The sequence below is a fragment of the Embiotoca jacksoni genome, unplaced genomic scaffold, assembly GCF_022577435.1.
Source record: "Embiotoca jacksoni isolate LCO1_2020_lvr unplaced genomic scaffold, fEmbJac1.0.p SCAF_8, whole genome shotgun sequence".
In the NCBI taxonomy this organism is placed as follows: domain Eukaryota; kingdom Metazoa; phylum Chordata; class Actinopteri; family Embiotocidae; genus Embiotoca; species Embiotoca jacksoni.
In genome coordinates, this window is record NW_027185436.1 from 11,060,047 (window position 1) to 11,073,139 (window position 13,093).

The 13,093-nt window shown below is 39.3% G+C and overlaps 1 protein-coding gene across 1 annotated transcript in view; it reads left to right on the forward strand.

Moving 5' to 3' along the window:
* bmpr1ba (bone morphogenetic protein receptor, type IBa) overlaps window positions 1-13,093 on the forward strand; it is a 62,723-nt gene that overhangs the window by 47,305 nt on the left and 2,325 nt on the right. Inside the window, exons 4-11 of the mRNA XM_069139186.1 lie at window positions 8,085-8,247; window positions 8,416-8,515; window positions 8,958-9,060; window positions 10,001-10,097; window positions 10,262-10,400; window positions 10,757-10,949; window positions 12,314-12,611; window positions 12,821-12,996. Of these exons, the coding sequence (XP_068995287.1) occupies window positions 8,085-8,247; window positions 8,416-8,515; window positions 8,958-9,060; window positions 10,001-10,097; window positions 10,262-10,400; window positions 10,757-10,949; window positions 12,314-12,611; window positions 12,821-12,996 (1,269 nt within the window). The remainder of the gene's footprint in view (window positions 1-8,084; window positions 8,248-8,415; window positions 8,516-8,957; window positions 9,061-10,000; window positions 10,098-10,261; window positions 10,401-10,756; window positions 10,950-12,313; window positions 12,612-12,820; window positions 12,997-13,093) is intronic.

A 13,093-nucleotide genomic window follows, 5' to 3' on the forward strand; every position in this document is an offset into this window, starting at 1 on the left:
ACACACACAAAAGGTGACATCATGTGATTTTAGTTCAAACCTAAGAGGACTGCATCTCCCAAACATGCAACATATCCTTACTATGCTGACATTGCCCTTTATTTTTGAAAAACACCCTTAGCCTGAGGAGTGTATCTGTTTTTTCCACACAGTGTGTTTCCGAGTGAAATTCTAAACCTGAGCCGTTATATTTGCCATGGCCAACTATCAACTTGGCAGGTGTGAGGCCATTGTTTATCAGTTTATAGGCATGATTTTTGCATACCACCATGATGGAACAATGAGTCACATGATGATATCATTGGAATAGCATATCCAATATGATAAAAATAGCTGCCAAGTTTGAATGGACTGAAAGGGTGTGTGTATTGTAACCCAATGCTACTTATTACTCTATAATAAGTGTGCATCATTGTATAAATATGCTGTTTTCTTTGACAAAACAGATTGATGATACAGTATTCTTTAATGATGTAACTTTTATCACTTTATTGAGAGGGCATGAGTTAATGATGATACAGTAATGTGATTTGGTCTGACAGGTGGCCAGGCACAATTGGATTATTGTTATAGTCCTGTTAATAGGACATTAAATCGGTCAGTTTGGATTTGAAATTTGTTTAAGAGATATATATCTTTGCTGACAGAGTCAACACGAAGGCTGCCTGTCAAATCGGTCAGTTTCTGAGAGATAATTTTCTTGTATACTTTTTTATATGCTTATAAATAGTTCTTGTATATTGTATTCACTCTTTATAAACATGTATTGCTGTGTATTGGCCACATATCAGAATAGGTTGTGTTGTAATAGAGTATGTTTGCAATATCACTGATATATTAATGTTGTGTCAGGCACTGTACGTGGTGAGTTACTCTGTATGTTATTTCTTATGAAACATTCCTTTGTGACATAAACATTTGTCTGACAGAATACAAAAGCAGATGCTTTAAGGTATCTGTAGGAGATCACCAAGGCTTCTTGGAGCTCAATTTATCTTCCATAGGAGATGTAGGAGTACATCATAAACGTTCTTTGCATGTGTTCTAAAATGCAACTGCGTTCAATACGTATGACATTTGAGTTTTAAAGTAAATATGTTCATCATGCAGCTTTTCTCAGTGTTACAGTCGAACAAATGCCTCAAACATTTGGAAATCAGTTTTATTTGTCTATATTAGGGTGAGTCCCATGACTAAACTCTTCCATCACAGCAGTTTTGTCCTTCAAATCATGGCCAAGTAAACGGAACAAAATATTCAGGAAATGCAATAATATTATTAACAAATTATTTTTAACAGTTGTTGTTTTGGTTAAACAATGGAATTTAATGTCAGGCGAAGACAAAGTTTCTGAGTCAGATTTGAACCAGTAGCATCAGACTTACCAACAGTACACAGCCACAGCCCACTTGATCCAGCCGGATGATGCCCGCTGTCTGTGAATTAATGTGGGCTGTTTTGTGATGAGTAGGAGCACACAGATGGCCATGAGAAGGAGAAAAGGAGTTTTTGATGAAGAGACCAGCTGGTCTCCTTTCTGTCTTTTGCTTTGCTCTCTCAGACCTCTTTAAAGGACCATTTCATCATTTCCTTGTATTCCGAAGGGAACGCTGATGGCCCTCTGGAAATAAGTCAGAGTTCCGGGATCCTTGTGTATCTGTCACTCATCCGCATGAAAGGGGACTTACACAGATGCACACACCCCACTGGTCGAAGCACAAAGCTGGCAGATGACAGCTGTATAACCAGAGAGTGGCACTGGCTCATTACTGCATCATTCATCAGTGTGACATAATGAAGGAATGTTTGAAGAGCTGTTGATGATGATGATGTTGTTGTGTCGGAGGATAGAAGGGCTGAATGCAACAGCTTCCCGTATCTGCACTCTCACTACTTCAATTGTGCTGTTTTTGGTAAAGGAAATATTTTAAAAGCTGATTTCTGTCTGAGCCAAAAACATTATTCCCGTCTTTTGTGATTGGCCCCATGAAGATTGGTTACAATGCTGGTTGCTGAGCTTCTTGGAAAGGTGCGAAGCTTTTTTTAGACATGTAAATAATCCTATTAGTTTTTGTCACAGGACTCGCTGATTGAATCATTTAACTAAATTGAAATGAAAGTCAATGCACTGCTCCCTAAAAATAGTTTTTCTAACACGTCCGCTTGTGATCGAAGTAGCACTTTTAGTCTCACTTTATCTGAGTTTTAGAAGAGTGGATAAAAGAGGAGTTAAAACATTGTAGAAGAATGAACCAAGGTGCTGGGTGTATCCAGGTGTAAAAAGTCTGGAACAGAAGAAAAAGATGCATCATTTTGATGCATAACTCCTTCCTGGCCTCAAGGCCCCTGTATATGCAAATGTAGTAAATGCTATTTTTCAAGCGCAATATAATGGTCAAACAAGCAAACAGAGTGAGCAAACTGTGTAAACGAGAGAGCGCTTTGTTGCGCACTCGAAGGCAAAACGCATTTGAATGTCAAAGCAAGTTTAGCCAAAACAGCAGGACGGACAAACTTTGCTTCCCAGCATTGAGCTTTCAGATCACAAAGTGGGGTTCATTAACGCATTCCTGCATATGTGGGATGGCTCGGCTCATCTCAACACTGACAGGACGAAGAACATGGAGATAAGACCAGGGACTGGATGTGCATGAATGTGGAGAGACGGAGAGGCAAAAACTTAAGAGAGGGAGCCTGAGCAAGACGCAGAGAAAGAACCTTTCACCCTCCATGTTTCTTTTGCCGCACAGACTGCTGTGCTGTCAAACACCAGGAAGATGAGGGGAGAAGGGGGGTGGGGGGCATGGGAGCAGTGTTGTCAAATGAGTGTGTCTTAAGTGGAGGGGGGAGGCTGGTAGTGTTTACATGGGCTCATTGAAAGGGCTTTTCTGGTAGGCCTTGTTTGACACGGGCAGGATAACTAATGAATATGTTCTCTCTCTTTCTGTCCTCCTCCGGCTCTCTATCTTGCTCCAGATCTCCTCTCTTCATCGTGCTCTTTCATGCACAATATCCATTCCCTCACTTCTATCCCCTCTGTCCATCTACATATCTGTCTTCTTTATATTTTTGTTTCCAATTGTACAAAGCGACATCTGTTGAAAAGAGGCCTTCAGCTTTTGGGGGTTTGTGGGGCCATGGCTGTTAATTGCGTGTTGACAGTGGCCCCTCTTTCCTACCATCGAGCTTCAAAAAGCCTTTCGGGGAGACTTGAAAGTTAATTCTGGTATCTGAAAGGCCATTTTAGTGAAAGAGCTTGAAACAATTATAGTATCAGTGAAGTCCTGGGAATTTCAGCCGGCACAAATTGCTTAACTTAAAGCACATTTTGACGTTAGTGGCACTCGGCAAGGTTTGTTATACTTCATGTTCAGCCTAAAATATGTTGCAATTTTTGGGGATTCCATTAATAAATTGTTTCAAGTTGTTTCTTTGAAGCAGTTTATTACAATGTAGAACAAAAAAACAGGCTATCCAAGAAATTGCCAGTGGAATTGGTAAATATTCATGAACAGTTCATTTGATGTCAGTATTTGAAAGTCACGTTTTTCTCACTAACCACAACCAATGCATGTGCTATTTTACACATCTGATAAAATCTCTTAAATTCCGTGGAGGCTGTTGAAGATATCACTGCAAGGTCAGAGCCTTCTTGCTTTCTTAAGCAGCGGAAAATGTTACTTTAGTCACTCTCCCTCCCACACACAGATGGGACGAGCTCAAACGGCTCACTACCTTTCGACCTGTGTAAAAGCAAGAAAGTGTTTAGTTGTGAGAGATACAGAAACAAAAAAATAAGGAGAGAATCGAGACCAGAAACGTGTGATGATGAAATTGTGTGATCCTGGATCGAGATAGAGATACGAAGTGATCCAGTACCTACATCACTTCAGTTGACTTGCTCACTTGCCTGAAATTTCCAAAGAGGAAGCTGAGCTGTGAGGCAGCCAGTGTCACAGTTTGAGGATAATGCAATTCCTCAAATCCTTTGTCATCTGACTGAGACACTACTAACTACCCAAATTATTTTTCACAATATAACAATACTTTAAAAAAAAAAAAAAAATAAAATAAAATCTCAGATGCACAGACACACACTGAAATATAATAAAAAGTACCTGTCCGCAAAAAAAAAAAAAGAATGTTTTTCTATGAAATGCATTTTGATACATGTGTTCCTTTACCACGCTATAGTTTAAATTAAATAATTAAGTAATGAATTCAAAGTATTCAGTTGGTAAATTCACCCAAGAATGACTTCACCTTAGACTGAATCCGATTTTTGTACAGGATGCCTTTATGAATAAAACAACATAATCTTTCTTTTTTTTTTTTTTTTTTTTTGCTATTCTCTGGGTTTATCTCCTACTGTCTTTCTCGCACGCACGCACACGGCGCAGCAGCCGAGGATCCCAGGTGCAGGATGGATGTGAAAGGCTTTGTGTTTTGTCAACAGCACAGCAGCACCTCACATGACAATCCAGCAGACTCACACAGGGAAGACGAGGCAAAGAAAGTGGAAGATGTGGTAGAATGAGAGAAGCGGGGCTGTGTGGGAGAGCAGAGGAAAAAAAAAAAAAAAAAAAAAAAAGTCTCGGAGAAGAGTACAAAACTTTGAATGGAGGCAATACAAAGTTTCTCTCTCACTGAATGAAGGAATACATGCGGGAAAGAAGCAGAAAGGGCCCGGAGAAAGAGATATGGAGTGAAGAAGAAAGGGGGAGGAAGAGGTCGGCAACAAACGGAACACAAAGTGAGTGAGCATTAGGGAGGAGGATGGAGTGATGGGAGGGAGGGGGGAGGGGGAGGTGGGGCGAGTGAGAGAAAGGGTGGAAAAGGCCAGTGGCCTCTACTCTATCCCCTCTGTGTGCTGCTAAACTGCCCACCAGTTCCCCGCAGCTCTGTCACTTCTCGTTTGTTAATCCCCCATTCTTCTCCCCCTCCTACTCTTCCTCGCTCCCTTTCTCTCAAATCAGTCAATTGTTAATGTGACCCCTTTAAACCCCACTGTCCCTCTCTTGCAGTATTGTCAACACATTATCTGTGTGTACAAGAGGGACATTTAGGAAGGGAAGTGCTAGATGACAAATGTCTATAATTGTTTAAAATAATTTGCCAGTTATTTTTTATTAATGTTTTTTTTATTTATTGATCCAGCATATGATAAACCTGCTGTAGTGGATTATTTATTTATTTTTATTTTTTTTAACACGCATTTCCTTATTGATGAAAGAAAGGTAAACAAAATAGGACTTTGTGTTGACAAGCTTTGAGCTGATAAGGAAATGTCGACTTAAATCAGTGCTTTTTAATTGTCAGTACACATTTACATTTTGTCACAGCCTACATGAATGAGATGAATGAGCACAAGCACATCATTCATTCAACAGAATTTGTTCCTGGATTGAAAGGAGAAAAATCAAAGCATGAAATCAGGATATAAATAGAAAGCTACATAACGTTATCTTTCTATTAGCATTAGTTGTAACGTTGCTTTCTTTGAGCCTTAGTCACGCTCCGTAATGCCACTTAAAGTTGAACTTTTCCTGACTACAAATTAAGAAATGTCAACTCATGCAAGTACAAAACAAAGTGACAGCAAAGCACATAAAATACAAATAAAAGTCAAACAAATCTAGACAGAAATTCTACATGTGCATTATGCATCAAGTAATATGTGTATTAGTCTCTGAATATTTCAGTCTATTAGGGAACTTTAATTATCTCTGGAAAAGGTTTTGTTAAAGAGAGCTGAGCTAATATAAAAGTGAAGATGCGACTTACCGCCGATATTTAATACTTCATAAACCACCCTGAAAATATACTCTAACTGAACATAGAGAGATGAGGGCTGATAGGAATTCATGAAAAACGTAATGAGCAATACATTTTTCAGTCAGACTGTCAATATCTCCATTCGGGCAGCACACACTCAGAGAAATACTTTAGATTGGTTCTCAGATTATTAAATGCCCTTTGCCTTTCTTCAGCCACACCAGTTACTAGAACAAAGGTTCCACTAGCTTTCAGGATATATTTCATAATAATATTGTACTGTCACCTGTGCAGTACTTTCAGTTATTAGATATTTTAAGTTTGGATATCAGAACAGCATAAGACCTTGCATGATTGTTTTTACAGCTTGTATTATACTCAAACTTGATCTTGTAGCGTAGATTATCACCGACACCAAAGGATGAGCTGATACTTGGGTATTTCAAGCCGTGAAAATCCTCAATGTAGATGTTCTGCCCCTTTGCTTTCTTGTTGAACTATTAAACACCAGTGGCAAGTGTGCCATCAATAACGCTGCTGCTGTGCCATTTCACAAGTTGAGAAAGGGAGAGTAGAGAGGGAAAAGAGAAAGCGATTTAAAAACACCAGACATGATCAGAGTTTCAGACAATTTGAAAGTGGCCACACTAAATGGGTCACGTTAGCCACGAAGGTCATTCAGTTATGACTCGCCCACTTGTGTGGCTAGATACGCTTTTTTATTGTAGCAAGAGCCACAATCATGACATCTGTTGCATATTGGCTTTCATGCATCACATTTTTTTCATGAAGACGGTGTGCTAATCAACTTCTGTTCTTTCATTGTGCTTGGGAACTGTTCAGCTTTACATCCCCGAACAAGAACAACTTCATCACACATTTATCTGCGCAAAGACTGAGAACTTAAGTCTTCTTTCCGAGCTAAAAATATTTAAAAAAATTCTGACCTGTAAGAAAACTCCCGTCACTTAGGCTTTACTTTCTGACACTCAAACACTATTTGGAAGAGTAAGCATCTGCTTAAAAAGAAACCTGAACTTGAGAACAAGAGGCTGAAAGAGGAGCAGGGCAGCAGATTCTGTATCTACCAGTACTTTATTTCAGAGAGGAAAGACTCCAGCTTGTTTTGGACCATCTTTGCTTGCAGCTGTTAAGCATCTGGTGTCAGTGATCATGCTGGAATGAATGAAAATCTTAAAAGCTGTGAAGGAAAGACACTTCCGTGATCCTTTTTTTCCCCCTCAAGTGACAAACAGGTGCCCTTTTGAAACGGGATAACCAGGGAACACAACAGCTTTGTTTTAGTTCTTAGGAGCCGTATCAGTTGTAAGAAAAATAAATCTGCTGAGAGAACACATTCCATAGTATTGGGTGTTTTTTTTCTATGCGTTGCACGTTTTGTCAAGTTTTTTTTTGGTGCCAATTTTAACTTCATTTATTTGTAATTCCAGTGGATTTATTCAATGTCTGTTTCACTACAGTAAGTTGCGTTATATTTCAGCTCAGTCAGCCAGCTTGTGGAAACGATTTATGATGTGAATACAGAGTACGCGGAGTTTATATTTGTCATCTTGGCTCTGACCCCATGACTCACCGCGAGGATACACCGGCACAGCAGATATTAAACTTCTCGCTCAGAGGAACTTTCAAACCTGCAGGTGGATGCTGAGATTTAGTCCGGGGTCAGGAAATGATTAATTAATTAATGGAGTTAATTCATAAATTTGTAAATCAATTCATTAATTCATAAAGAAAGATCTGTGAACAGAAAGAACGGACCAGTATCCTCACAACCTCTAGAAGACACTGACAAACAAGAACAAGGCAAACACAGACTCTCTCACAATAAACATAATAAAGTAGCCTCCTGCAAGCCTACTCATGAAAGGCTACAAGAACAGCGGCAGGATATTATAGCAGCACAATTTAAAATGTCTGCTTGAATTAGCTGAGTGTCTTTTTTTTTGTTGGAAGTATGTTGAATCATGTTAATATTAAATGTAATAAAACATTAAATACATTAATTAAATTCTCAACCTCAGTATAACTTTTTTTTTCCCACTGTTATTTTTACAGATTATTAAATCACTAAATTTGGCTGCCTTATTGCAAATATATGGATATACATTTTTATATTGCTGGTGTTTTATATTTTAAACACCCTATAGAAGCACAAATCCATACTTTTAATGACACCAATATGAATAAAACTCTGCTCTCTCTACCGCAAACATGCTGTATATATGTATTGGATGTTGCGTGTGATTTTAACATTGTGTCCATGTTTTCTCCTTCTCTCTGTTTCACAGGCAACATATTGGACAGTATGTTGTTTAAAGCATCCAGCAAGGAGGCAGTGGAGAGTGGGAAGGAGACTTTTGGCAGCACAGTTGCTGCTTCATCCTCCCAAAGACTCCTGTGGTGTCACTGTTATCATCACTGCCCAGAAGATTCAACCAATAACACATGCAGGTAAAGTGTGGGGAAAGCAATGATTTTAAAAACAACGACACCAGCAAATTTAACATGCACACATACACAGTATTACATTGCTATCAGCTATCAAGGGCTGCACTGTGGGTTCGTTATGGGTATGTTTGTTGGCTGCTTTACTTATTGTGGTAAAATCTGCTTTTCCAGGACGGATGGCTACTGTTTTACCATGGTGGGGGAGGAGGGAGGAGTACCGGTCCAGACAGCAGGTTGCCTGGGGCGGGACGGATCAGACTTTCAGTGTAGGGTGAGTTGATGACTTTAACTTCATAATCCACATAATCTCCACTTCTCTTGCAACCATCTTCTTTCCATCCTTTTAGAAAAGATCCTTCCGAAATGTATTTAGTTAAGAATTATACGAGACATCGTGAGTAAAGCATGAAATTCTAACCTGACTATATGCATAAACGCATACACTATTTGTAAGCCCTTTTACACGAGTTGTTTTACATGAGATTAATTCAATTTAAAGCTGGAAATCACAATTATTTTTTTGTCGGTTATTTCTTTTTTTGGACTAATTTGATTAATTATAGGTTATAGATTCATTTTGAAAAAAAATAAAAATCTAAAATCCCCCTTTTGTCAACCATCTAAAATATTAGAAATACTCTTTTCAGTATACTATGATATGAAACGGTGAAAATAAACAATGTCACATATTTAATGACTGTTCTGTCTTCCAGGACACGGGGAACTCGCGTCAAAGGAGATCACTCGAGTGCTGTAGAGATGAAGATTACTGTAACAAAAACCTGCATCCAACACTGCCTCCACTCAAACCACCTCGTATGTATATCTGTCCACTCTCATCCCTCCTGCAACTCTTTCTTGCCCATTAAAGATAGACAAGAAAGATTTTAAGAAGCCACTTGTTCTCCAGTTGACAGTACGGCCGTGACGACGATAAAGAGGACCAAGAGCTGTGACTGATGGTGTTACAGCACACACACGATTCAGAGATATCATGACATTGTCAGAGAGTCAAAGAAGACTCAAGTGTGTGTGTGTGTGTGTGTGTGGGGGGGGGGGGGGGGGGGCAGTGTTAGGGAGTTACTGTCAAACAGTCTTGGAGCTCCACCAAAGGTACTGAGTTGTGTACTGTGTGCACACTATACTGTGTGTGTGTGTGTGTGTGTGTGTGTGTGTGTGTGTATAAGAGTCATATTGTGTATTTGAGAGACAGTAAGCCTAGATTCCCAGGGAAATCACCAGCCCCAGCAGACACTGAGGGCAGACTCATCAATCTGAAACCCTATCATGGGGGATCAGGAGGGGAATTCATCGACTAGGCTGAGGGCTTCCTCTTGCCGTTGACGGCGGCCTTGAGGGACGAGAGCCTGTGCCAGAAGAAAATGAAAAATTGATGAGTGAAATATGATTTGTACATGATTTGCTGTACACCAGTTCTTTCAAGTGACTTGTAAATATACTTGATATAATTTTCTGTTTGTTAACATTTTGTTGGTATTTGGGCAATCCGAAATGTTGATTTGACGTTTTTTTTTTTTTTTTTTCTAATGTAACTTTTTCAGCTAAATCTTTTGAAATTTCTTTCGAAAATGATTACACGCATTTTCTTGAGAATAAGCAGTTGCTGCTTTGCATCAGAGTACATGATCAACAAATGGAGGGAAAGCTTGGAAAAGACAAATGTGTTTGATGTTTTGTGATTTATTTACTTTTTAATGCATTTTGCGATTTTTCTCTTTCATCCTCCTCTCTCTAGTCTATGTAGATGGGAAGATCCACCACATGGCCTTGCTGATTTCAGTCACTGTCTGCAGCATTATATTGGCTGTCGTCATTGTATTCTGTTATTTCAGGTAAATTACATGTCGCAATCAAACACAAACTTTGTACCACTCTGCTCGGGTTTACTGCACCTCTTCGTAGGATCTGATTATAGTAAACATATTGTATGCATATTTCTTGTCAGAATATTATGGGAGTTTTGTAAGAGCATGTGCTGTATGATGCTGTTTTACAGGTATAAGCGACAGGAGTCTCGTCCTCGGTACAGTATTGGTCTTGAACAGGACGAGACCTACATTCCTCCTGGAGAATCTCTCAAGGACCTGATAGAGCAATCACAAAGCTCTGGCTCTGGCTCGGGGCTCCCTCTGTTGGTGAGATACTTACACTGCATCTAAACACCTGTTACATCACAAAGATGCTCCATGGATGTTCAAAATGCATTATTGCCCATTGGTTCTTCTTGATTAGATTTTGACACATGTGGTGAGATAACGGTATTGAATTTCATACCTAAATGATATTTGTAATATCAATATTTCTCTATTTTGGAAAACTAGTGTGCGAATTCCTGATTTCGCTGAGCAGCTTCTACGTCCATCAGAGGGTCAATGAACCTTTCATTGGGGTGTCGATTTTAAAACACAAGGACATTGATGAATGGGCTGAAACACATAGTCCAGATGGGAAACCTTTTCCAAGCATTTTCTGTCTTGCTCCTCCTCCTCAGGTCCAGAGAACGATAGCCAAGCAGATTCAGATGGTGAAGCAGATAGGCAAGGGGAGGTATGGAGAGGTGTGGATGGGCAGGTGGAGGGGAGAGAAGGTGGCAGTTAAAGTTTTCTTCACCACTGAGGAAGCCAGTTGGTTCAGAGAGACTGAAATCTACCAGACTGTCTTAATGAGACATGAGAACATACTGGGTAAGTCTAGTTTCTCTTTTTTTTTTTTTTTTTTTCACCCGACTCCTCTGTAATCTTTTAATCCTCACTCTTCTTGTCTTTGTGCACCTCTCTATTAATCTATTAGTTTATTTCTCAAAATGATCATCTTTAGTTACAGTGTACTCTTTGCGTCCCATTGCCATGAACAAAAGTGCTCAATGGGTAATTCTAAACAATTCTATATAATAACCTAAAGGATGGAGTAATTGGGTTTGAAGTTCGTATATGGAAAAAACTAGTTTATTGACAGACCTTTGATATTACTGATAAGTGAATTATATGTCTGTATTTCGGAGCAATACGTTTAAAAAGCAGAAATCAGCCATTATAAATGATTAAAAACACGGAATGGTTCGAGTTGGAGTGTGTCCATTATTCTGCACCACACTCGGCGCCAAAACAGATCAGCTATTGCCAAGAGACCGCACACCACAACAAACTCTAAAGTAGACAACAGCAGACTGCAAACCAAAGCTTGCATAAGAAAACAACACAAGATGCATTGTAATTAAGTACAGGGGCCAAAGATCACTTGCTTGTAAACTGGAAGGTAGACTAGATGCTGCAATGCATAATGGTGCCTTCCACAGTCGATACTGTTTGTTTGAAATTGATCTGTAACGAAGACAAACCACAAACCTAGTGTTAACCCTTTATATACAGTCTACGTGTTTAACATACAAGATGGAAAGTTACCAAGATTAGCGTAAATAGGATTAACTGCTGACTATGCTATTTGACTGGATTCAGGCGTCACTCAGCTTTGTCTTAATTTGCTTCTATCTGATTGAAGTTTATGGCTCACAATTTTATTCTCGGCTTGTTCTTAGGGCGATGTCTCGTTTTAAAGTCCAGTCATTTGTTTCGCTTAACTTCACTGTAATAAGATTGTTTCCAAGGGTTTATTTACAATAAACAGAACTACAGTCTCGGAATAACTAGTAGCAACACATTTTCGCTTGAAAACAACAGGCATACTCAACATGTTGAGTGAATCAATTCATTTGAGAATGTTCCGGACTTCTTTGATTGAACCTAATTGACACATTAATAATCTTATAACCACACTAGTGCAACGGTGTAGTTCACAGTGAAGGGAGAACAACGTTTCTGTAATGTCTACCATAATTATTGGAGCTAAAGCAAAAATTAAATCCCTAAAATGTGTCTACAGTGGGATAATCACAATTTTTTATTTTTAATTTTTAATTTTTTTATTTATAGCTATTGATGTGGAGATTTACACAGGGGGGCGGGGGCGAAACGGCTTCATTGTTACTCCCTGCCTGTGAAAGTCTTTCTCTCTTCATCCTCCATCTGTTCTTTGCCCACTCCATTCACAGGTTTTATAGCTGCAGATATTAAAGGAACTGGCTCTTGGACCCAACTCTATCTAATCACTGACTACCATGAAAATGGATCTTTGTACGACTACCTCAAATCAACCACTCTAGACAACAAAGCTATGCTGCGACTGGCCTACTCCTCCGTGTCAGGACTCTGTCACCTGCACACAGAGATCTTCGGCACCCAGGGCAAACCTGCCATCGCTCACAGAGACCTGAAGAGTAAGAACATACTGGTGAAAAGAAACGGGACCTGCTGTATAGCTGACCTGGGACTGGCGGTCAAATTTATCAGGTGAGTGTATCGTATGTCCCATTTAGAAAGATTCATCAGAAAGTTCCTCCTAAATTCCTGATTTTCAATCCATGTCTTGCTTACTTAAGCCTTGGTAGGGGGTTGGAAATATTTTTAAAGTATTTTGAACTTCATTTCAGAGGATTTAGTAATGTGCGTAACTAAGTCATCTTTAATTAAAATGATTACTTTGATCCCTGGCTCTGCAGTGACACAAATGAGGTCGACATCCCTCCCAATACCAGAGTCGGTACAAAGCGCTACATGCCTCCGGAGGTCCTGGACGAGACTCTAAACAGAAGTCATTTTCAGTCGTACATTATGGCCGACATGTACAGCTTCGGGCTCATTCTCTGGGAGATTGCACGACGCTGTGTGTCAGGAGGTAAATATTGTCAATATATATATATATATATATATAAAACACCTTCCAAAAGCATGACTGCACCTGAACAGAGTGCGTTTCTTCTGTAATTTATTCA